The 26,792-nt window shown below is 44.6% G+C and overlaps 1 protein-coding gene across 1 annotated transcript in view; it reads right to left on the bottom strand.

Moving 5' to 3' along the window:
- The window catches only part of LOC124556487, a 237,195-nt gene that overhangs the window by 124,668 nt on the left and 85,735 nt on the right, over window positions 1–26,792 (bottom strand). The window contains exon 3 of the mRNA XM_047130442.1: window positions 14,607–14,700. Coding sequence (XP_046986398.1) covers window positions 14,607–14,700 — 94 coding nt within the window. The remainder of the gene's footprint in view (window positions 1–14,606; window positions 14,701–26,792) is intronic.

Here is a 26,792-nt window from a genome sequence, read left to right as displayed (position 1 = left end):
GATGATGATACCTAAGTATGCAAAAACATTGACTACGGGAAATAAAAACTAAAGATCTGCATGTCATTCTCTTCTCAAAGGCAACGCGTCAAAACACTCCAGCTCCACAATCTTGTTGATTCTTAACGTCCTTTTCATCTTCTTTACTTTTCTTTCATTTCTTTGTTATTCTGGCCTCCTTTACCATGCTTTCAGCAGCTTTTTTAGCTTCACCGACACGTCGCCTCTCCCACTTTTCATGGTGTCCCCAGTTTTGATGCCTAATTTGCTCGTGGTTTTTAATGTACTTGTTATGTCATCATTAAAACACAATACGGCGTCCATCATACCAATATGAAAAGCTGACATTCCATCTAAAACAGTTTACGACACAAACGTGCGCGAAGACTGTATCTACTTCTGTCGACAGAAAGATCGATTTCAATTAATCCATATTCAAGGTACAGTCGATATGTTCTACAAAGTTAATACACGAACAAGTTGCTATGGCGCCAAAATTATTAACGAGACACTGTAGGCAAGGTTTTGTTTTTGACAGCAGTGTGACAGCTAGGCACTCACGCGCCGCATCTGCTTTGGAAAGGCATTTAAACGTGAAAATCGTGAGGTACTATACAGGGTGGTCCATTGATAGTGACTGGGCCAAATATCTCAGGAAATAAGCATCAAACGAAAAAACTATAAACAACGAAACTCGTCTAGCTTGAAGGAGGAAAATACACTCCTGGAAATGGAAAAAAGAACACATTGACGCCGGTGTGTCAGACCCACCATAGTTGCTCCGGACACTGCGAGAGGGCTGTACAAGCAATGATCACACGCACGGCACAGTGGACACACCAGGAACCGCGGTGTTGGCAGTCGAATGGCGCTAGCTGCGCAGCATTTGTGCACCGCCGCCGTCAGTGTCAGCCAGTTTGCCGTGGCATACGGAGCTCCATCGCAGTCTTTAACACTGGTAGCATGCCGCGACAGCGTGGACGTGAACCGTATGTGCAGTTGACGGACTTTGAGCGAGGGCGTATAGTGGGCATGCGGGAGGCCGGGTGGACGTACCGCCGAATTGCTCAACACGTGGGGCGTGAGGTCTCCACAGTACATCGATGTTGTCGCCAGTGGTCGGCGGAAGGTGCACGTGCCCGTCGACCTGGGACCGGACCGCAGCGACGCACGGATGCACGCCAAGACCGTAGGATCCTACGCAGTGCCGTAGGGGACCGCACCGCCACTTCCCAGCAAATTAGGGACACTGTTGCTCCTGGGGTATCGGCGAGGACCATTCGCAACCGTCTCCATGAAGCTGGGCTACGGTCCCGCATACCGTTAGGCCGTCTTCCGCTCACGCCCCAACATCGTGCAGCCCGCCTCCAGTGGTGTCGCGACAGGCGTGAATGGAGGGACGAATGGAGACGTGTCGTCTTCAGCGATGAGAGTCGCTTCTGCCTTGGTGCCAATGATGGTCGTATGCGTGTTTGGCGCCGTGCAGGTGAGCGCCACAATCAGGACTGCAACGACCGAGGCACACAGGGCCAATATCCGGCATCATGGTGTGGGGAGCGATCTCCTACACTGGCCGTACACCACTGGTGATCGTCGAGGGGACACTGAATAGTGCACGGTACATCCAAACCGTCATCGAACCCATCGTTCTACCATTCCTAGACCGGCAAGGGAACTTGCTGTTCCAACAGGACAATGCACGTCCGTATGTATCCCGTGCCACCCAACGTGCTCTAGAAGGTGTAAGTCAACTACCCTGGCCAGCAAGATCTCCGGATCTGTCCCCCATTGAGCATGTTTGGGACTGGATGAAGCGTCGTCTCACGCGGTCTGCACGTCCAGCACGAACGCTGGTCCAACTGAGGCGCCAGGTGGAAATGGCATGGCAAGCCGTTCCACAGGACTACATCCAGCATCTCTACGATCGTCTCCATGGGAGAATAGCAGCCTGCATTGCTGCGAAAGATGGATATACACTGTACTAGTGCCGACATTGTGCATGCTCTGTTCCCTGTGTCTATGTGCCTGTGGTTCTGTCAGTGTGATCATGTGATGTATCTGACCCCAGGAATGTGCCAATAAAGTTTCCCCTTCCTGGGACAATGAATTCACGGTGTTCTTATTTCAATTTCCAGGAGTGTAGATGGCGCTATGGTTGGCTAGCTAGACGGCGCTGCCATAGGTCAAACGGATATCAACTGCTTTTTTTAAAATAGGAACCCCCATTTTTTATTACATATTCGTGTAGTACGTAAAGAAATATGAATGTTTTAATTGGACCACTTTTTTCGCTTTGTGATAGATGGCGCTGTAATAGTCACAAACGTATAAGTACGTGGTATCACGTAACATTCCGCCAGTGCGGACGCTATTTGCTTCGTGATACATTACCCGTGTTAAAATGGCCCGTTTACCAATTGCGGACAATGTCGATATCGTGTTGATGTGTGGCTATTGTAATCAAAATGCACAACGGGCGTGTGCTATGTATGCTGCTCGGTATCCTGGACGACATCATCCAAGTGTCCGGACCGTTCGCCGGATAGTTACTTTATTTAAGGAAACAGGAAGCGTTCAGCCACACACATGTGAAACGTCAGCCACGACCTGCAACAAATGATGATGCCCAATTGGGTGTTTTAGCTGCTGTCGCGGCTAATCCGCACACCAGTAGAAGACAAATTGCGCGAGAATCGGGAATCTCAAAAACGTCCTTGTTGAGAATGCTACATCAACATCGATTGCACCCATAGCGTATTTCTATGCACCAGGAATTGCATGGCGACGACTTTGAACGTCGTGTACAGTTCTGCAATTGGGCACAAGATTAATTACGGGACGATGACAGATTTTTTGCACGCGTTCTATTTAGCGACGAACAGCGGTAACGTAAACCGGCATAATATGCACTACTGGACAACGGAAAATCCACGATGGCTGCGACAAGTGGAACATCAGCGACCTTGGAGGTTTAATGTATGGTGCAGCATTATGGGAGAAAGGATAGTTGGCCCCCATTTTATTGATGGCAATCTAAATGGTGCATTGTATGCTGATCTCCTAGTAATGTTCTACCGATGTTACTACAAGCTGTTTCACTGCATGACAGAATGGCGATGTGCTTCCAACATGATGGTTGTCCGGCACATAGCTCACGTGCGGTTGAAGCGGTATTGAATAGCATATTTCATGACAGGTCGATTGGTCGTCGAAGTACCGTACCATGGCCCGCACGTTCACCGGATCTGACGTCCCCGGATTTCTTTCTGTGGGGAAAGTTTAAGGAAATTTGCTATCGTGATCCACCGACAACGCCTGACAACATGCGTCAGCGCATTTTTAATGCATGTGCAAAAATTACGGATAGCGAACTACTCGCTGTTGAGAGGAATGTCGTTACACGTATTGCCAAATGCATTGAGGTTGACGGACATCATTTTGAGCATTTACTGCATTAATGTGGTATTTACAGGTAATCGCGCTGAAACATCATGCGTTCTCAGAAATGATAAGTTCACAAAGGTACATGTATCACATTGGAACAACCGAAATAAAACGTTCAAACGTAGCTATGTTCTGTATTTTAATTTAAAGAACCTACCTGTTACCAATTGTTCGTCTAAAATTGTGAGCCATATGTTTGTGACTATTATAGCGCCATCTATCACAAAGCGAAAAAAATGGTCCAACTAAAACATTCATATTTCTTTACGTACTAGACGAATATGTAATAAAAAATGGGGATTCCTATTTAAAAAAACGCAGTGGATATCCGTTTGACCTATAGCAGCGCCATCTAGCGAGCCAATCATAGCGCCACCTGGTTTACCCCTTCAAGCTAGACAAGTTTCGTTCTTTGTAGTTTTTTCGTTTGACGCTTATTTCGTGAGATATTTGGCCCGGTCACGATCAATGGACCACCCTGTATATACGCATAATCAGGAAAAAAATCACAGAATTATATTAAATAAAAAAATTCCATTTTTCGGATCCTCATAACACCCAGGTCCCCTTAAGTTATCCGTTTATCAATTTGGACTGTGCAACGTATCTATAAGGAATGGTGTACCACTTGTAGACACGTAAAACAGCAGTTGTAAAAAGATCTTAGCTAACAGTGGCTGGAGACGAAAGTTACGCCTTGCCAATGACAGTCGGTTTCAAATCCGACAGCATTTACTACTGGCAGTGAGCGCAGGTCCATCTCAACCACTTTCCTAGCTAATATTTCAAAGTGGACTACATACAATGGACATTTCGAGACAGCTACTTTCCGAAAAGCCATTGCCCCCAGCAGCGCATAAAGCTGCATTCCTTCGGTGGTCTAAACAACACAGAAACTGGACGGTAGCTGATTTGAGTCACAGAGTGAGGTCCAATAAGATGCCATTTTGCCTCTGTTCTAATTATGCAAGGCGTCTACCGCACCGACCGCCCATTGGAGTGTTTAATCTGCAAAGCGTGGAGGATGTACATCAGGCCGAGGGTTATTCTGCGATATTTTGTGGGTGTTTTTCGTACCATGGCTTGGGGTCACTCATTCAAGCTACCCACAGCATACATGAGGATGTTTTACTTCAACGTTCTCTGTGGCCAAATGCTGCCTTTTATTTTAAATGGTGATGATGAATATGCTATGGATACTCCAGACGACATGACTGCATTCACAGGGCAGCAGGCATACATTCCTGGTTAGATTACCATTCGGACACCCTCCTGCACCTCGACTGGTCCGCAAAATCACACAGTCTTAATCCCATAGAAGATGTCTGGGCTATTTCGAACAGCGAGTGAAACGTAGCAGTAAACATACCCGCTATTTGATGGTTCTGTAGAATGTAATAACCAACGACGATTGGCTTCAGCTACATTTGGCATATCTGAAGAACTTTGTGAACTCTGTTCCTCTCCAAAACGATGACACTGTCGAGGCTGGAGGCGGTGTTAAACATTTTAAGTGGTGTCTCATATGTGTGACTAATTTTTTCTCCAGTGTGATTACATAAGTTGTTTCAGGGTCCACTGGAGAATGTTACACGGATGATGAAAAAGTTACATTGTACCAAAATTACACCAGGAGTCTCTGTCGGCAAAACACCCACTCAAAAGTTATAAGGGAGAGTAGTCAGCTTAACTGTCGAAAAACTACTCAAGCAAACAGCTGGAGAGTAGGCAAACCACGTAGACGAACGAGGTACAGCAGCAAGGAAAACACGCCATCAGACGCGATCTTGATAATCTGTTAAATGGGCCGTAACATTTATTTACCAATGCCCACTGCTAGACTGAAATCTGTCTGATGGCGTTGCAAGCACGTGACGTGGTAAGGAAAGTATACGGCTTGCCAAAACTTAAGTACGAGATACATAAAGTAACATAACGTATTGCCGGCCGGGGTGGCCAAGCGGTTATAGGCGCTTCAGTCTGGAACCGCGCGACCGCTACGGTCGCAGGTTCGAATACTGCCTCGGGCATGGATGTGTGTGATGTCCTTAGGTTAGCTAGGTTTAAGTAGTTCTAAGTTCTAGGGGACTGATGACCTCAGAAGTTAAGTCCCATAGTGCTCAGAGTTATTTGAACCATTTTTGAACATGTATTAACACTCAGTGGAAACGAATAGAAGTCCTGGAGCGTGTTGCCAAAGAACTCCTAGTTGTTCACAGAAATCTGGCCGTCAAATGGCATGAGGTCGGCGTGACTACTGCGCTGGCGCTGGCCCCACAACAAGAGGTAGCTGAAAGAACGGGAAAAGACAATGTGTGTCAATCAGCGAGCAGTTATGATGCACTGCGGTGGTGTTCTACGTTATAACACGGCTCAGAGACAACACGGTCATCCAAAAACGATATTAATTACTCCACATTAAGATTATCTTAAACACAAAAAGGGACACACAGCCAGCCAGCCAGTGATACAAAATGTCTGACAGACAGCAAAGTAAAATTCGAAAACAAACTGAAAAAAATTCTCGTTGACAACTCCTATTCCGCAGAAGAATTTCTATTATTGTAATGTGTCAGATGTGAGGGGTGGGGTGGGATGGTAGGGATTCCTAACTCACGTCTGTATATAAAAAAAACTAATAAATTTTCAGCATGTAGCCACATTTACACATTAATTTGCGATGTGAATGTAAAATGTCTCGTTCCATATCATTGCGATTTATCGTACAAATGATCCATGGAATATGAATCTAACTAATAGTTCACTTTCTATAATATTGCCTTCAAGTTAATTTTCGCTGTGCAGTCCCTTTACGCAATCCTTCCGCCTTCCACCTTTCGCTTCTTCACTTATTTCTGGTTTTCCGTCTGAGCTCTTGTTCTCCTAAGAGTTCTTTCGTTTTCCTGCAGGTGATATGTACCTTTGCCTTAGTTACACATGGTTCTATAGACTCATATTTTTCCTCTAGCCATTCCTGCTTAGCCATTTGTACTTTCTGTCAATCTCATTTTTGAACGTTTGTAATCCCTTTCGCCAGCTTCGTTTGCCCCATTTTTATATTTTCTCCTTTTATCAATTAAATTCAACATCGCTATGATATTCAAGGATTTCTACTAGGCCTTGTTATTGTACCCATTTGATCCTCTTCTGCCTTCACTATTTCGTCTACCAAAGCTACCCATTCAACTTCTATTGCTTCAGTCAATCGTTACCTAATGCTCCCTTTTATGCTCTCAACAACCTCTGGTTCATCCGACATATCCTGCACCCATCTCCTCAATTTGATACCTTTCTGCAAATTATTCAGTGGTAATATACATTTCATAACGAATAAATTATGGACAGAGTCCACGTGTGCCGCAGGAGATGTCTTACAACTCAAAATCTGGTTCCGAAAACTCTGTTTTGCCATTGTATAATAAATCTGAAACCCTAAAGTCTCTCCAGCTCTCTTCGACGTATACAATGTCCTTTCATAATTCTCAAACCAGGCGCAGCGATGATTAAATTACACCGTGTGCAAAATTCTGCCAGATGGCTTCTCCTTAATTCCTCTCCTTTCCTTGCTCTTTCTACTACCGAATTCATCACCCATCACATTTAAATTTTCCTCTCTCTTAATTATCTGAACAATTTCTTTTCTCTCACCTTACAGTCTTTCAATCTCTTCATCATCTGCAGCGCTAGTTGGCATATTAAATTGCACTACAGTGGTGGTTGTTGACTTCGCGTCTACTTTGTCTACGATAATGCGATCACTATGCTGCTCTTAATATCTTATCCGCATTCCCATTTTCTTATTCATTGTTACAGCTACTACAGCATTACTCCTCTTTGATTTTGTGTTTCTAACACTGTACCCCCCACGAACCATGGACCTTGCCGTTGGTGGGGAGGCTTGCGTGCCTCAGCGATACAGATAGCCGTACCGTAGGTGCAACCACAACGGAGGGGTATCTGTTGAGAGGCCAGACAAACGCGTGGTTCCTGAAGAGGGGCAGCAGCCTTTTCAGTAGTTGCAGAGGTAGACAGTCTGGATGATTGACTGATCTGGCCTTTTGGCATGCAGCTTTACTGTATGGTTAATGATGATGACGTCCTCTTGGGTAAAATATTCCGGAGGTAAAATACTCCCCCATTCGGATCTCCGGGCGGGGACTACTCAAGAGCAGGCCGGAGTGGCCGAGCGGTTCTAGGCCCTACAGTCTGGAACCGCGCAACCACTACGGTCGCAGGCTCGAATCCTGCCTCGGGCATGGATGTGTGTGATGTACTTAGGTTAGTTAGGTTTAAGTAGTTCTAAGTTCTAGGGGACTACTGACCACAGCAGTTAAGTCCCATAGTGTTCAGAGCCATTTGAACCAATACTCAAGAGGACGTCGTTATCAGGAGAAAGAAAACTGGCGTTCTACGGATCGGAGCGTGGAAAGTCAGATCCCTTAATCGGGCAGGTAAGTTAGAAAATTTAAAAAGGGAAATGGATAGGTTAAAGTTAGATATAGTGGGAATTAGTGAAGTTCGGTGGCAGGAGGAACAAGACTTTTGGTCAGGCGAATACAGGGTTATAAATACAAAGTCAAATAGGGGTAATGCAGGAGTAGGTTTAAAAATGAATAAAAAAATAGGAATGCGGGTAAGTTACTACAAACAGCATAGTGAACGCATTATTGTGGCCAAGATAGACACGAAGCCCACGCCTACTACAGTAGTACAAGTTTATATGCCAACTAGCTCTGCAGATGACGAAGAAATTGAAGAAATGTATGATGAAATAAAAGAAATTATTCAGATAGTGAAGGGAGACGACAATTAAATAGTAATGGGTGACTGGAATTCGGTAGTAGGAAAAGGGAGAGAAGGAAACATAGTGGGTGAATATGGATTGGGGCTAAGAAATGAAAGAGGAAGCCGCCTGGTAGAATTTTGCACAGAGCACAACTTAATCATAGCTAACACTTGGTTCAAGAATCATAAAAGAAGGCTGTATACATGGAAGAAGCCTGGAGATACTGACAGATTTCAGATAGATTATATATTGGTAAGACAGAGATTTAGGAACCAGGTTTTAAATTGTAAGACATTTCCAGGGGCAAATGTGCACTCTGACCACAATCTATTGGTTATGAACTGTAGATTAAAACTGAAGAAACTGCAAAAAGGTGGGAATTTAAGGAGATGGGACCTGGATAAACTGACTTAACCAGAGGTTGTACAGAGTTTCAGGGAGAGCATAAGGGAACAATTGACAGGAATGGGGGAAAGAAATACAGTATAAGAAGAATGGGAAGCTTTGAGGGATGAAGTAGTGAAGGCAGCAGAGGATTAAGTAGGTAAAAAGACGAGAGCTAGTAGAAATCCTTGGGTAACAGAAGAAATATTGAATTTAATTGATGAAAGGAGAAAATATAAAAATGCAGTAAATGAAGCAGGCAAAAAGGAATACAAACGTCTCAAAAATGAGATCGACAGGATGTGCAAAATGGCTAAGCAGGGATGGCTAGAGGATAAATGTAAGGATGTAGAGGCTTATCTCACTAGGGGTAAGATAGATACTGCCTACAGGAAAATTAAAGAGACCTTTGGAGAAAAGAGAACCACTTGTATGAATATCAAGAGCTCAGATGGAAACCCAGTTCTAAGCAAAGAAGGGAAAGCAGAAAGGTGGAAGGAGTATATAGAGGGTCTATACAAGGGCGATGTACTTGAGGACAATATTATGGAAATGGAAAAGGATGTAGATGAAGATGAAATGGGAGATATGATATTGTGTGAAGAGTTTGACAGAGCACTGAATGACCTGAGTCGAAACAAGGCCCCGGGAGTAGACAACATTCCATTAGAACTACTGACGGCCTTGGGAGAGCCAGTCCTGACAAAACTCTACCATCTGGTGAGCAAGATGTATGAGACAGGCGAAATACCCTCAGACTTCAAGAAGAATGTAATAATTCCAATCCCAAAGAAAGCAGGTGTTGACAGATGTGAAAATTACCGAACTATCAGTTTAATAAGTCACGGCTGCAAAATACTAACGCGAATTCTTTACAGACGAATGGAAAAACTAGTAAAAGCTGACCTTGGGGAAGATCTGTTTGGATTCCGTAGAAATATTGGAACACGTGAGGCAATACTGACCCTACGACTTATCTTAGAAGCTAGATTAAGGAAAGGCAAACCTACGTTTCTAGCATTTGTAGACTTAGAGAAAGATTTTGACAATGTTGACTGGAATACTCTCTTTCAAATTCTGAAGGTGGCAGGGGTAAAATACAGGGAGCGAAATGCTATTTACAATTTGTATAGAAACCAAATGTCAGTTATAAGAGTTGAGGGGCATGAAAGGGAAGCAGTGGTTGGGAAGGGAGTGAGACAGGGTTGTAGCCTCTCCCCGATGTTATTCACTCTGTATATTGAGCAAGCAGTGAAGGAAACAAAAGAAAAATTCGGAGTAGGTATTAAAATCCATGGAGAAGAAATAAAAACTTTGAGGTTCGCCGATGACATTGTAATTCTGTCAGAGACAGTAAAGGACTTGGAAGAGCAGTTGAACGGAATGGATAGTGTCTTGAAGGGAGGATATAAGATGAACGTGAACAAAAGCAAAACGAGGATAATGGAATGTAGTCGAATTAAGTCGGGTGATGTTGAGGGTATTAGTTTAGGAAATGAGATACTTAAAGTAGTAAAGGAGTTTTGCTATTTGGGTAGCAAAATAACTGATGATGGTCAAAGTAGAGAGGATATAAAATGTAGACTGGCAATGGCAAGGAAAGCGTTTCTGAAGAAGAGAAATTTGTTAACATCGAGTATAGATTTAAGTGTCAGGAAGTCGTTTCTGAAAGTATTTCTATGGAGTGTAGCCATGTATGGAAGTGAAACATGGACGATAAATAGTTTAGAGAAGAAGAGAATAGAAGCTTTCGAAATGTGGTGCTACAGAAGAATGCTGAAGATTAGATGCGTAGATCACATAACTAATGAGGAGGTGATGAATAGGATTGGGGAGAAGAGAAGTTTGTGGCACAACTTGACAAGAAGAAGGGATCGGTTGGTAGGACATGTTTTGAGGCATCAAGGGATCACCAATTTAGTATTGGAGGGCAGCGTGGAGAGTAAAAATCGTAGAGGGAGACCAAGAGATGAATACACGAAGCAGATTCAGAAGGATGTAGGCTGCAGTAGGTACTGGGAGATGAAGCAGCTTGCGCAGGATAGAGTAGCATGGAGAGCTGCATCAAACCAGTCTCAGGACTGAAGACCACAACAACAACAACAACAACTAAACTGACGAAAGGTTCTGTTCATCCTGCCAATGAACTTTGATGAGCCCCAGTGTATCTGACCTCAACCTATCTCTTTCTCTTTTAAATTTTGTAACCAACCTGCCAGATTAATGGATCTAACATTCCACGCCCCGATCCGTAGAATACGTTTTGTTTCTCCTGATGAGAACATCCTCACGAGTAGTCCCCACCGGAAGATCCGGATGGGAGACTATTACATCCGAAATACTCCACCCAAGAGTATCCCATCATCATTTAATCATACAGTAGAGCTGCATGTCCTTGGAATATGTAACGGTTATAGTTTCCTATTACTTTGAGCCCGTCACTGTACCAGCACAGCAAGGACATGTTGGTTGACGTTACAAGGCCAGATCAGTCAGTCATTCAGACTGTTGCTCCTGCTGAAAAGGCTGTTGCCTCTCATCAGGAAACAAACTGTTGTGCCATATGGGATAATCTAGCCTGAAGGAAGACTGGGGTTTGACATTCTATCTACAAAAAGAGGTAACTAGATATCTGATCCAGACAGTGCTGCATATTTGCATGTCTAATAAGAGTGTGAAGCGAAGAAGTAAACTGACCGTAGACAGTGTGTTTTCTACTTCCTGCGTTCACTTTGCTCCAGATTACAGTCTATAGTTTGTTGATGAGGAATGAGAATATTGCAGTTGCGAAAGCTGACGAGAGCGTCGGAACTTTCTCACAACGCCCTCAGTTGCTTAAATACGGTACAAGCTGGCAATGTTTTGGGAGCCCACAATTAGGGTGGCAGCTGCAAGGCGAAAGCTTCTACAAAGCTTGGGTATCCGATTAATGAGGGAATTAGTATATTTCATCAAAATATACAAGGTATTCGAGATAAAGTTAGTGAACTGCTTATAGATGTTGACTCTGAAATTATTGGTATATCTGAACACTTCTTAAATAAGGAGATAATTCAGAGGCTTCCTTTACCAGGATACAGGTTGGCTGGCAGCTTTTCTAGGAGCTCTTTGCGGTGTGGGGGAGTAGCCATGTATGTGAAAAACGGCATCCCATTTGAGTCAATTGATGTTTCAAAGTACTGCACTGAAAAGGTGTTTGAATGTTGTGCAGGTGTGGTTAAATTTAGTGGAGCTAAACTTCTTACTGTTGTTATTTATAGATCCCCAGACTCCGATTTCACAACATTTTTGCTAAAGCTAGAGGAGGTTCTTGGTTCACTTTATAGGAAATACAAAAAGTTAGTTATATGTGGTGACTTCAATATTAATTGTATAAGTGATTGTGCAAGGAAAAGGATGCTGGTAGACCTCCTTAATTCATATAATCTTATGCAAACCGTATTCTTTCCAACGAGAGTGCAAGGGAACAGTAGAACAACCATAGACAATATTTTTGTTCATTCGTCATTATTAGAAGGGCATTCTGTTAGCAAAAAAGTGAATGGCCTTTCAGATCATGATGCACAAATTTTAAGTCTAAAAGATTTTTGTGCTTCAACACATGTTAAATATAGTTACCAACTTTTTAGGAAAGCTGATCCAGGTGCTGTACAGACTTTTGTAAACCTTATCAAGGAACAAGATTGGCAAGATGTTTATAGTGCTGATACAGTAGACGATAAATATAATGCTTTCCTCAAGACTTTTCTCGTGCTCTTTGAAAGTTGCTTTCCGTTAGAACGTTTAAAACAGGGTACTAGCACAAACAGGCAGCCTGGGTGGCTGACTAAAGGGATAAGAATATCTTGTAGAACAAAGTGGCAATTATATCAAAACGTTAGAAACAGTCAAAATCTAAATGCAGCAGCCCATTACAAACAGTATTGTAAGGTGCTTAAAAAAGTTATTAGGAAGGCAAAAAGTATGTGGTATGCAGATATAATAGCTAAGTCTCAGGATAAAATTAAAACCATATGGTCAGTCGTAAAGGAAGTGGCTGGTCTGCAGAGACAGGTCGAGGATATAGAATCAGTGCGTAGTGGGGATGTCCGTGTTGCTGATAAGTCGCATATATGTACAGTACTTAATAATCACTTTCTGAATATAGCAGGTGAACTAAATAGAAACCTAGTCCCAACAGGGAATCATATAGCGCTCTTAGAAAAAAGTGTTCCGAGACTGTTACCTGAAATGCTCCTCCATGATACTGACAAGAGGGAGATTGAGTTAATAATTAAATCACTAAAGACCAAGAACTCTAATGGATATGACGGGGTATCTAGCAGAATACTGAAGTATTGTTCCACGTATATTAGCTCAGTACTTAGCCATATCTGTAACTTTTCCTTTAGCAGTGGTCGGTTTCCTGACCGATTAAAGTACTCGGTAGTGAAGCCACTTTATAAAAAGGGAGACAGGGATAATGTTGACAATTATAGACCTATTTCTATGCCATCGGTGTTTGCTATAGTTATCGAGAGGCTTGTATATACAAGGTTACTGCAGCATTTAAATTCACATAATTTGCTGTCAAATGTACAGTTTGGTTTTAGAAATGGCTTAACAACTGAAAATGCTATATTCTCTTTTCTCTGTGAGGTTTTGGACGGATTAAATAAAAGGTTGAGAACGTTAGCTGTTTTCTTTGATTTAACGAAGGCTTTTGACTGTGTTGACCACAAAATATTACTGCAGAAGTTGGAACATTATGGAGTAAGGGGAGTAGCTTACAATTGGTTCGCCTCCTACTTTAAGAACAGAAAGCAGAAGGTAATCCTCCGCAATATTGAGAGTGGTAATGATGTTCAGTCCCAATGGGGCACTGTTAAATGGGGCGTTCCCCAAGGGTCGGTGCTGGGGCCACTGCTGTTCCTTATTTATGTAAATGATATGCCTTCTAGTATTACAGGTGATTCAAAAATATTTCTGTTTGCTGATGACACCACCTTGGTAGTGAAGGATCTTGTGTGTAATATTGAAACATTATCAAATAATGTAGTTCATGAAGTAAGTTCGTGGCTTGTGGAAAATAATTTGATGCTAAATCACAGTAAGACTCAGTTTTTACAGTTTCTAACCCACAATTCAACAAGAACTGACATTTTAATCAGACAGAATGGGCATGTTATAAGCGAGACGGAACAGTTCAAGTTCCTAGGCGTACGGATAGATAGTAAGCTGTTGTGGAAAGCCCATGTTCAGGATCTTGTTCAGAAACTAAATGCCGCTTTATTTACCATTAGAACAGTATCTGAAATAAGTGACATTTCAACACGAAAAGTAGTATACTTCGCATATTTTCATACGCTTATGTCATATGGTATTATTTTTTGGGGTAATTCTTCTGATTCAAAAAGGGTATTTTTGGCTCAAAAACGGGCTGTTCGAGCTATGTATGGTGTAAGTTCGAAAACCTCTTGTCGACCCCTATTCAATAGTCTGGGAATTTTGACATTGCCCTCACAGTATGTATTTTCTTTAATGTCGTTTGTTGTTAGCAATATTAGCTTATTCCCAAGAGTTAGCAGCTTTCACTCAGTTAATACTAGGCAGAAATCAAATCTGCATGTGGAATGCACTTCCTTGACTCTTGTGCAGAAAGGAGTGCAGTATTCTGCTGCATCCATTTTCAATAAGCTACCACAAGAACTCAAAAATCTTAGCAGTAGCCCAAACACTTTTAAGTCTAAACTGAAGAGTTTCCTCATGGCTCACTCCTTCTATTCTGTCGAGGAGCTCCTGGAAGAGATAAAAAATTAAGCAAATTCCAGTGTTACATTCTTGATTTTCTTTATTTAAACTAACGACTTGTTTCATTTTATCTGTTTCTACAATCGTGTTATAATTTCATGTATTGACTCGTTCCATGACCATGGAGACTTCTCCTAAATGTGGTCCCACGGAACAATAAATAAATAAATAAATAAATAAATAAATAAAAAGCGTGACGTACGTCCGGGCTGTTTTCGCGGCTGGCTACGTCCTCGCTGGCCGTGCTCCTCCGCCGCGACCAGCTCCTTCGCAGTCGCAAAGTGTTGAACAGTTTCCTGTAAACAGAGAGAGAACTTTCATAAGCAATCATTCCTCCAATTAACTTTGCCGCGATATCGGAATCGATTAATAGATGCTGAAAGATGATGATCAAAGAACATCTTGAAGCAATAGTCTAAGATGGACGAGCATATGTCATCTACATTAGCACTAAATACACTACTGGCCACTCAAATTGATACACCACGAAGATGACGTGCTACAGACGCGAAATTTAACCGACAGGAAGAAGATGCTGTGATTTACGAATGATTAGCTTTTCAGAGCATTCACACAAGATTGGCGCCGGTGGCGACACCTACAACGTGTTGACATGAGGAAAGTTTACAACCGATTTCTCATACACAAACAGCAGTTGACTGGCGTTGCCTGGTGAAACGTTGTTTGATGCCTCGTGTAAGGAGGAGAAATGCGTACCACCACGTTACCGACTTTGATAAAGGTCGGATTGTAGCCTATCGCGATTACGGTTTATCGTATCGCGACATTGCGTCTCTCGTTGGTCGAGATCCAATGACTGTTAGCAGAATATGGAATCGGTGGGTTCAGGAGGGTAATACGGAACGCCGTGCTGGATCCCAACGACCTCGTATCACTAGCAGTCGAGATGACAGGCATCTTATCCGCATGGCTGTAACGGATCGTGCAGCAACGTCTCGATCCCTGCGTCAACAGATGGGGACATTTGCAAGACAGCAACCATCTGCACGAGCAGTTCGACATCGTTTGCAGCAGCACGGACTATCAGCTCGGAGACCATGGCTGCGGTTACCCTTGACGCTGCATCACAGACAGGAGCGCCTGCGACGGTGTACTCAACGACGAACCTGGGTGCACGAATGGTAAAACGTCATTTTTTCGGATGAATCCAGGTTCTAAATATCCACGGGTGTGCTGCCGGTCTATAGTGTCCAACGGGCACAATATTTCGGCGATCATACATGTCGCCATCATCAGGTGAACTGACGGACTGAGCTCCTGTGAACGCGCCGGCACGGAGATCCGTACGCTATGGCTGCTCAGAGGGAACTGGGTTCGGTCGCGGCGGCGGCCGATTTAAATACCCTCCGCCCGCGGCGCGCTCCCTCCGCCGTCCGCGCCCCACGCCACGGTCGCGCGGTGGAACAGATTGCGACGGCGTCTGAGATGACGTCGGAGTGATGGCTCTGTCCGCCGTGGTCGTCACAACTATACGTTTGCTCGATTTACTCTTGATTAACCCGATCGCTGGTTCCCAAGCCTTGCTAAGATTATAGCCACAGTCACGGTTTATGAGGTCGTCATTGGTGCGGATTTCGATGGCCTCTCTAACAACGCTGTCCCAGTATCTCGACGTCTGTACCAGAATCCTCGTGCGGTCATATTCCATGGCGTGATTTTCCGACAAACAATGTTCAGCGACCGCCGACTTGCTCGGATACATCAGGCGAGTGTGCCTCTGGTGTTCACGGCATCGATCCTCGACGGTACGCATCGTCTGACCAATATACGACTTGCCACATTGACACGGAATCTGGTACACGCCGGCCTTCCTCAAACCGAGGTCATCTTTGGCGCTCCCCACCAGTGCACGAGTTTTATTTGGAGGACAAAACACAGTTCCGACCCGGTGTTTCTTCAGAATGTGAGCGATTTTCCCCGAGAGTGCGCCTGTGTATGGAATAAATGCAGTGCCTACCTCCTCCCTCGTGACTTCATCCATCTCAAGAGGTTGTGCTGCAGTGGTTGGGCGGAGAGCACGTTGAATCTGCCACTCTGAGTACCCATTTTTTCGAAATACAGTTCTCAGATGTTCCAATTCCTGGGGTAGACTCTCTGCGTCAGAGATAGTGCGCGCCCTATGTACTAGAGTTTTAAGTACCCCATTCCTCTGTGAAGGGTGGTGGCAGCTGTCTGCGTGCAAATACAGATCAGTGTGCGTAGTCTTCCGATACACCCCATGACCTAGGGTGCCGTCAGCCCTTCTCTTGACCAAGACGTCAAAGAAAGGTAATTTACCCTCCGTTTCAGTCTCCTTTCCTTGACGTCTTGGTCAAGAGAAGGGCTGACGGCACCCTAGGTCGGGGCGCGGACGGCGGAGGGAGCGCGCCGCGGGCGGAGGGTATTTAAATCGGCCGCCGCCGCGACCGAACCCAGTTCCCTCTGAGCAGCCATAGCGTACGGATCTCCGTGCCGGCGCGTTCACAGGAGCTCAGTCCGTCAGTTCACCTGATGATGGCGACATGTATGATCGCCGAAATATTGTGCCCGTTGGACACTATAGACCGGCAGCACACCCGTGGATATTTTGACTATCAAATACGCCGGGAGAAACTCAAGAATCACAATCCAGGTTCTGTTTACAGTATCATGATGGTCGATGGTCGCATCCGTGTTTGGCGACATCGCGGTGAACGCACATTGGAAGCGTGTGTTTGTCATCGCCATACTGGCGTATCACCCAGCGTGATGGTATGGGGTGACATTGGTTACACGTCCCGGTCGCCTCTTGTTCGCACTGACGGCACTTTGAACAGTGCACGTTACATTTCAGATGTGTTACGACCCGTGGCTCTACCCTTCATTCGATCCCTGCGAAACCCTACATTTTAGCAGGATAATGCACGACCGCATGTTGCAGGTCCTGTACGGGCCTTTCTGGATACAGAAAATGTTCGACTGCTGCCCTGGCCAGCACATTCTCCAGATCTCTCACCAATTGAAAACTTCTGGTCAATGGTGGCTGAGCAACTGCCTCGTCACAATACGCCAGTCACTACTCTTGATGACCTGTGGTATTGTGTTGAAGCTGCATGGGCAGCTGTACCTGTACACGCCATCCAAGCTCGGTTTGACTCAATGCCCAGGCATATCAAGGCCGCTATTACGGCCAGAGGTGGTTGTTCTGGATACTGATTTCTCAGGATCTATGCACCCAAACTGCGTGAAAATGTAATCACATGTCAGTTCTAGTATAATATATTTGTCCAATGAATACCCGTTTATCATCTGCATTTCTTCTTGGTGTAGCAATTTTAATGGCCAGTAGTGTAGAATCTACTAAATTTCAGTTGCACGATAAATCACACAAATCTCAAGGCAGTAAATTCAGCTAAATGATTGCGGATTACGACCAAGAATAACTTAAATTGAAGTGATAACATAGATCATGTTGTGGGGATGCAAACCAAAGACTGCGATTTATTGGCAGAACACTTAGAACATTTATCAGGGCTACTAAAGATACTGCCTAAACTAAGCTTGTCCGTCCTCCTCTGGAGTATTTCTGTGCGGTATGGGACCCGCATCAGATAGGACTGGCTGAGGATATCGAGAAAGTTCAAAGAAGGGCAGCTCGTGTTGTATTATTCCGAAATAAGGGAGAGAGTGCCACAGGTAATATGATACACGAAATTAGGTGGCAGTCATTAAAACAAAGGCGTTTTTCGCTGTGGCAGGACCTTCTCGTGAAATGCAATCACCAACATTCTCCTCATAGCGTGAAAATATTTTGTTGACACCCACATATTCAGGGTGTTTCACGTACGGCCAAACTTTCAGGAAACATTCCTCACAGACAAATAAAGAAAAGATGTTATGTGGACATGTGACCGGAAACGCTTAATTTCCATGTTAGAGCTCATTTTAGTTTCGTCAGTATGTACTGTACTTCCTCGATTCACCGCCAGTTGGCCCAATTGAAGGAAGGTAATGTTGACTTCGGTGCTTGTGTTGACATGCGACTCATTGCTCTACAGTACTAGCATCAAGCACATCAGTACGTAGCATCAACAGGTTAGTGTTCATCACGAACGTGGTTTTGCAGTCAGTGCAACGTTTACAAATGCGGAGTTGGCAGATGCCCATTTGATGTATGGATTAGCACGGGACAATAGCCTTGGCGCGGTACGTTTGTATCGAGACAGATTTCCAGAACGAAGGTGTCCCGACAGGAAGACGTTCAAAGCAATTGGTCGGCGTCTTAGGGAGCACGGGCCGGCCGAAGTGGCCGTGCGGTTAAAGGCGCTACAGTCTGGAACCGCAAGACCGCTACGGTCGCAGGTTCGGATCCTGCCTCGGGCATGGATGTTTGTGATGTCCTTAGGTTAGTTAGGTTTAACTAGTTCTAAGTTCTAGGGGACTAATGATCTCAGCAGTTGAGTCCCATAGTGCTCAGAGCCATTTTTTTAGGGAGCACGGAACATTCCAGCCTATGACTCGCGACTGGGGAAGACCTAGAACGACGAGGACACCTGCAATGGACGAGGCAATTCTTCGTGCAGTTGACGATAACCCTAATGTCAGCGTCAGAGAAGTTGCTGCTGTACAAGGTAACGTTGACCACGTCACTGTATGGAGAGTGCTACGGGAGAACCAGTTGTTTCCGTACCATGTACAGCGTGTGCAGGCACTATCAGCAGCTGATTGGCCTCCACGGGTACACTTCTGCGAATGGTTCATCCAACAATGTGTCAATCCTTATTTCAGTGCAAATGTTGTCTTTACGGATGAGGCTTCATTCCAACGTGATCAAATTGTAAATTTTCACAATCAACATGTGTGGACTGACGAGAATCCGCACGCAATTGTGCAATCACGTCATCAACACAGATTTTCTGTGGACGTTTCGGCAGGCATTGTTGGTGATGTGTTGATTGGGCCCCATGTTCTTCCACCTATGCTCAATGGAGCACGTTATCATGATTTCATACGGGATACTCTACCTGTGCTGCTAGAACATATGCCTTTAAAAGTACGACACAACACGTGGTTCATGCACGATGGAGCTCCTGCACATTTCAGTCAAAGTGTTCGTACGCTTCTCAACAACAGATTCGGTGACCGATGGATTGGTAGAGGCGGACCAATTCCCTGGCCTCCACGCTCTCCTGACCTCAACCCTCTTGACTTTCATTTATGGGGGCATTTGAAAGCTCTTGTCTACGCAACCCCGGTACCAAATATAGAGACTCTTCGTGCTCATATTGTGGACGGCTGTGATACAATACGCCATTCTCCAGGGCTGCATCAGCGCATCAGGGATTGCATGCGACTCAGGGTGGATGCATGTATCCTCGCTAACGGAGGACATTTTGAACATTTCTGTAACAAAGTGTTTGATATCACGCTGGTACGTTCTGTTGCTGTGTGTTTCCATTCCATGATTAATGTTATTTGAAGAGAAGTAATAAAATGAGCTCTAACATGGAAAGTAAGCGTTTCCGGACACATGTCCACATAACATATTTTCTTTCTTTTTGTGCGAGGAATGTTTCCTGAAAGTTTGGCCGTACCTTTTTGTAACACCCCGTATAGGGAGAAATGAGAGTGGAACGGCAGAGAAGTAAAACTTCCTGGCAGATTAAAACTGTGTGCCGGACCGAGAAGAGCTTCTGTTAAGTTTGGAAGGTGGGAGACGAGGTACTGGCAGAAGTAAAGCTGTGAGGACGGGGCGTGAGTCGTGCTTGGGTAGCTCAGTTGGTAAAGCACTTGCCCGCGAAAGGCAAAGATCCCGAGTTCGAATCTCGGTCCGGCACACAGTTTTAATCTGCCAGGGAGTTTCATATCAGCGCACACTCCGCTGCAGAGTGAAAATCGTATTCTGGTAGAGAAGTAGCTTAAAATGGTTCAAATGGCTCTGAGCACTATGGGACTTATCATCTGAAGTCATCAAGTCCCCTAGAACTTAGAACTACTTAAACCTAACTAACCTAAGGACATCACATACATCCATGCCCGAGGCAGGATTCGAACCTGCGATCGTAGCGGTCGCGCGGTTCCAGACTGAAGCGCCTAGAACCGCTCGGACACACCGGCTGGCAGAAGTAGATTGAAGGTGGTTTGATAAACCCTCTGCCAGGTATTTAATTTTGAACTGCAGAGTAATCATATAGCTGTAGATGCAGATATTATGCAGGGATTTGTACACAACGCATGATTATAACTACAGTGTTACACATGTATCGACAAACTAACCCTGACAGCCGCGCACGTTTGGAGCCACTTCCGGGATTCGTATCGGATCCGCCCGATATTGTTTCAGCCAACTTTCCAACCATCCAAGAAAACTGAAAAGGTACCGCACCTAGTAAAAACCGAGCGGGGTGGCGCAGTGGTTAGCACAGTGGACTTGCATTCGGGAGGACGACGGTTCAATCCCGTCTCCGGCCATCCTGATTTAGGTTTTCCGTGATTTCCCAAAATCGTTTCAGGCAAATGCCGGGATGGTTCCTTTGAAAGGGCACGGCCGATTTCCTTCCCAATCCTTCCCTCACCCGAGCTTGCGCTCCGTCTCTAATGACATCGTTGTCGACGGGACGTTAAACACTAACCACCACCACCACAGACAGATTTGATGAAGAGATTCCTGGAATTTATGAAATACCTTTTGAATGTGGTATCATTTACATTGGTCAAGCAATAAGAACGATTTCAGACCGCAGCAGAGAGCACAGCCGAATTGAATATCGCGGTTTCGGCAAATCTGCTCTTGGCGAGCACAGCCGTATGAACAAACGTACGATTACGTTTGATAAAATGGAGATATTATCCCATGAATCTCTCTACTGACATTCTGTCAACAAGGAAGCCGTTGGGATCGTAAGTTTTAACAACAACTTTATCCGGACACCTTAGTAGTGCATGAAAACGGGAGCTTGATGCTGAAAGGCAACAGGGAAATTAGCTGAGATATCCACCATCTAACTAAATCAGTATCGCAATTAAATAAGTACCACACGGCCTGTTGAAATCTCCTAACGATGATGACGTACGAAGTCGTCTAAAGCTCAGGACTGGATACAAATCTGACGTGGTTCAAATGGCTCTGAGCACTATGGGACTTAACTTCTGAGGTCATCAGTCCCCTAGAACGTAGAGCTACTTAAACCTAACTAACCTAATGACATCACACACATCCATGCCCGAGGCAGGATTCTAACCTGCCACCGTAGCGGTCGCGCGGTTCCAGACTGAAGCGCCTAGAACCGCTCGGCCACTCCGGCCGGCTCTGACGTGGCATAAGCTCAGTGAAGCATTTCGCTAATGTTCCTTTTTTGCAGAGCCCCAGAACATATTTTAAGATCAAGCATTATAATGTTCCTGAAAGAAAGGCTCTCAAAAACTCGCCACTGGTTCAGTAAAGAACACTCTTTTGAAAAATGACTTGCCTTTGTTACGGTGTCGGTGGTGCTAACACCAATAATTGACAAGACTGTTTGTGCAGGACTGTCGGTTGAGTTCTACCAGTGATAAAGTGAACACGAAATCAGAATAACTCTGTTAGGAATTGATTTTTTTTATTCTGCAAGCCGTCGGTACAGAGTTTGATGGCAGCTTCTAGGTGGTGTGCATGGTCGCCTTAGGCGGCGTTAGCCACCTCAGCATGACACACGCCGGCGTGCTTGGCTCTTGACAGCACGAGTACGCCAGGCGGGAGCACTCCCGCATTGGAATAGCGGGGGCTGGTGCGGCCTTGCAGATGCAAGGCTATTGTCATGTCTCCGTCAGGTGGCGGCCTATGTTGGACGGCCTGCCTAGAGAAAGCCTTCTCCTGTTGGCACCAGCTCGGACCTGGAATCACCAGCTTTGGTATTGGCTTATAGATGGCTGATGACGCTGCTAGACATAGTTGAAGTCCCTTGGCTCACATGGGACTGACAGCTGGCACGTAGAATGACACGGCATCGGTTGTAGTTGAAGGCAAGCTACTATTAGGGGTGATCAGAAAGCATTTACAGTCACTCTATCCCGTTATGTTATGAAAGGGCCCCCCTCCACTCATGTAGGTGACCAAGGCAATATGGCGTGGTGCCACAGCGTGAGAAAATTAGTGTCTGGTATCATGCTGTGCCAGAAAGATTATAGCAGCCACCAGCAGGATTTTATAGGCAGCTCGCTTGTCAATTTGTCAATGGGCTGCGTAGCCTGGACGGAAGTTGTAGCCACAATACTCCTCCTCTCTTTGGGAGATTTCGTCCACCAAATTCCAGTCTGCTGCTAAACCTGTGAGTCATTAATAATAATATAGTACTATTTACATTTTCTTGCACTCCTCTTTGCAGTTTCTATACTGATTGTCTTTCTTCTATGATCACTCCATCACATGGTATATAGAGACTGGTGCCCCAAGACTGCTCACAACTTACGGGTGACCCACTTGGTCTGTGCCCGCATCTCGTAGTCGTGCGGTAGCGTTCTCGCTTCCCCCGCCCGGGTTCCCGGGTTCGATTCCCGGCGGGGTCAGGGATTTTCTCTGCCTCGTGATGGCTGGGTGTTGTGTGCTGTCCTTAGGTTAGCTAGGTTTAAGTAGTTCTAAGTTCTAGGGGACGGATGACAATAGATGTTAAGTCCCATAGTGCTCAGAGCCATTTGAACCATTTTTGAACCACTTGGTCTGTAGGTAATTGACTGGAAGTCTGTGTGGGCTGCGAGTTCTCCGACATTGGCAGAAAAAATCTACACAAGCAAGGATCAGCATTACGATCGTGATATTCCTGTTGCCACAACCCTGTACTGGTACCTGCTGCGGCATTATCGAATATTTTGGAACGTCTGTTCCACGCTATTGCACCCGTTTTTGTGCAGCTATAAGCTCGTCGAGAGAACCTAGCCTTATGGTATCTAGGGTATTATTCAGGAAGGTCACGTTCCTAGCTGTCAAAATTTCTAAAAGATTATCGAGTAAATCCAGGACTGGAAACGTTACGCTCAGAGCTTTAGTCTCTGTAATTGTTGCCAGAAGCTGAAAAGTCGGTCCTGAGGTGTTATTCTTCATACTGTTCAGTAGTATGTTGCTGCCCCCTACCTCTAAGTGCACCATTCCTCTTAACGTCCCTGCTCATAGCTAGTGGTGATATGTACAACTGTTTCATATATTGAGTACACTCAGTGAGATCCTGTCTTTTCGAAATATGGTTGAGTTGCGAGGATGTCCCGTGGGCCTCCTTCCACATCAGTCCTCCCCCTCCCCCCCCCCCCCCACCACCCATAAACAAATCTATCTCTCATATCTCCATGACAGTTTCGTCTACAATCTGTTCTCTGTGGCACTGCTGCAGTTCGTCTTCGCCGGCCGCGGTGACCGAGCGGTTCTAGGCGCTTCAGTCCGGAACCGGTGACTGCTACGGTCGCAGGTCCGAATCCTGCGTCTGGCACGGATGTGTGTGATATCCTTAGATTGGTTAGGTTTAAGTAGTTCTAATTTGAAGGGGACTGATGACCTCAGACGTTAAGTCTCATAGTGCTCAGAGCCATTTTCGAAGTTCGTCTTCTGATAACAATTAAGTACTGCTTCATTTCTGCCCAAACCTGAAAGCGTCATGTGCCAAAATAACTGCATACCAAAACTATTCAACTACAACAACTTCTCCAACACTACACTACATATCATATGTGAGTCACTTTCTCTACTAATGTTTCATTTAAATCTACAGCCTGAAAATATTGTTAGCCATACTTCAGTTACACTATACGCATACAACAAAATAAACAAACATAATCCCCTCTCATCTGAAGTTCAACGAAAAGCAAGAAGACAAAAGAAAAAAGGCAAATTACTACACTAAGAAGACACCAGAATCAACTCAAACGAACAATTTGTATGATATCTACAAAATAACACTTCACACACCACAAGAATGATATTCATCTATATATTATAAACTCAAACTAACATTGTTACTAGTGATCTATAACATCAGCTGACTGTCAGTCAGTAACCATCCAGAAGTAGAACCACTCCCACACACCAAGACATTGGTACGCATTCACGCGAAATACACATACATCTAGACAAATTTGTAACCAAACGAAATTCTTCATAAAAGAACGCACATTATAAAATTTCAAAATTTTTAAAGGCGTATCTCTTTCTCTTTACATCAGCTTAACCCTACGCCTTAACACTTAAGGCAATGCACGCATAAAATGAGCAGGGATGGTCTGCTCTACTTTCCATGTCACCTTCTCCTTCCTACCACATCCCCCTTTTTCGGGATTGATGCCAGTAATGGTGGTAATGAGTCGAATGGCCCCAAAAATTATGGGTACACCGACATGGACGGCTAGTTGTACGAGTAGGAAGTTGTAGCTTCATGTTTACCGGCGAGATCATCTCAATTACTTGATATGGCCCTTGATAATGAATGAAGGAATTTTTATCTTTCCCTTCAGGGTGTATGGACTCGTTAACATTATCCCCTGTGGTAGTCAACTAATCTAACATTCCGTCACCCCATCCATTCATGACATACCAGGGTCTTTGTATTCACCTTTTGTACTTGTTTCTATGTGTTCTGCAAAGTTCTTACGGAATTCCCATTAATTCTCCATCTTTCCCTATGCTTCACTACCTCAAATGGCGATGGCATTTTAGGGCCATATACTATCATGTATGGTGATAGGCATGGGTCCTCATGAACCTTGCAATTACATGCTGTGACAACATATGGTAATAGCATACCCCAGTCGTTATGGTGAGTATTCACATAATGACTTAACATCTTCCCTTTTGTGCCATGAACTCACTCTGTTCTCCCATTCACTTGTGGATGTAACCCATTTGTACTTAACTTACGAATACATAATATATGACAAACTTGCTTTATTAATTCTAACATGAAGTTTGTGCCCTGATCTGTAACAAGCGCCTCTGGAACACCGAACTTCAACAACTAATTATTTGCTATGGCCTGACCCTCTGTATCAGCCTATTGATAGCCACTGTTCTTACGTATTATTGCCAGTACATAGCGATTTCCTGCCAGTGTTTGTTCAAAAGGACCTAAGATGTCGATACCAATCTTTTCAAATGGCCTACTGGCCTACAAGCCTGTGGTAATCTATGCAGGGGAATGTTCTGATGACTAAGTTTAGTTTTCTGTGGCATCGTACATAGATCTTCACATACTGTTCTTTATCGTACTTACCAGTTTTCCGCCAGTACTGTTTATTCACATGGCATTCTGTGGTTATTCTACCCCCATGGATCCCTAACGTATGATCATGTTCCTATCTCAATAATCTCTAACATATGATCATGTTCCTATCTCAATAATTCCTGTCGCAAAGCAGCTGGAACCACAACACATTGTTCAAGTTTTGTTTTCGTATACAACAAATCATTATGCACAGTGAATTGTGATTACATTGCGAATGGTTTAAAGTATTCGTCGGCTCCTTGTCTGACTGCCAGTCTGCAGCAGTGCTATCCACTCTTTGTAACACACAAATCTTTTGGTTGAGGCCATCTGCAGCCTGTGCTTCTTGCCCGGTTGACAGATGACTTCAAAATCGAACCTCCTAAGATTAAGCGCCCAACATGTTAAGATACCTTACGGATCTTTCAACCCTAACAGTCACTTTAATGTTGTGTGGTCCGTTTTTACTTTAAGTTTCACACCACACAGCATCAGAAGTACACTATGTGATCAAAAGTATCTGGACATCCCCAAAAACATACGTTTTGCATGCACTGCGCTGCCACCTACTGCCACATACTCCATATCAGCGACCTCAGTAGTCATTAGACATCGTGAGAGAGCAGAATGGGGCGTTCCACAGAACTCATCGACTTCGAACGTGGTCAGGTGATTGGGTGTCACTTGTGTCATACTTCTGTACACGAGATTCACACACTCCTAAACATCCCTAGGTCCACTGTTTTCGATGTGATAGTGAAGTGGAAACGTGAAGGGACACGTACAGCATGAAAGCGTACAGGCGACCTCATCTGTTGACTGACAGAGACCACTGACAGTTGAAAACGGTCATAATGAGTAATAGGCAGACATCTATCCACACCATCACACAGGAATTACAAACTGCATCAGGATCCACAGTAAGTACTATGACAGTTAGGCGGGAGGGGAGAAAACTTGGATTTCATGGTCGAGCAGCTGCTCATAAGCCACACATCATGCCAGTAAATGCCAAACGACGCCTCGCTTGATGTAAGGAGCGTAAACATTGGACGATTGAACTGTGGAAAAACGTTGTGTGGAGTGAAATCATGGTGCACAATGGGACGATCCGATGGCAGGGTGTGGGTGTGGCGAATGCACAGTGAACGACACCTGCCAGCGTGTGTAATGCCAACAGCAAATTTCGG

The sequence above is a fragment of the Schistocerca americana genome, chromosome X (assembly GCF_021461395.2).
Source record: "Schistocerca americana isolate TAMUIC-IGC-003095 chromosome X, iqSchAmer2.1, whole genome shotgun sequence".
Taxonomy (NCBI): domain Eukaryota; kingdom Metazoa; phylum Arthropoda; class Insecta; order Orthoptera; family Acrididae; genus Schistocerca; species Schistocerca americana.
This window is presented reverse-complemented; position numbering and strand designations above follow the sequence as displayed.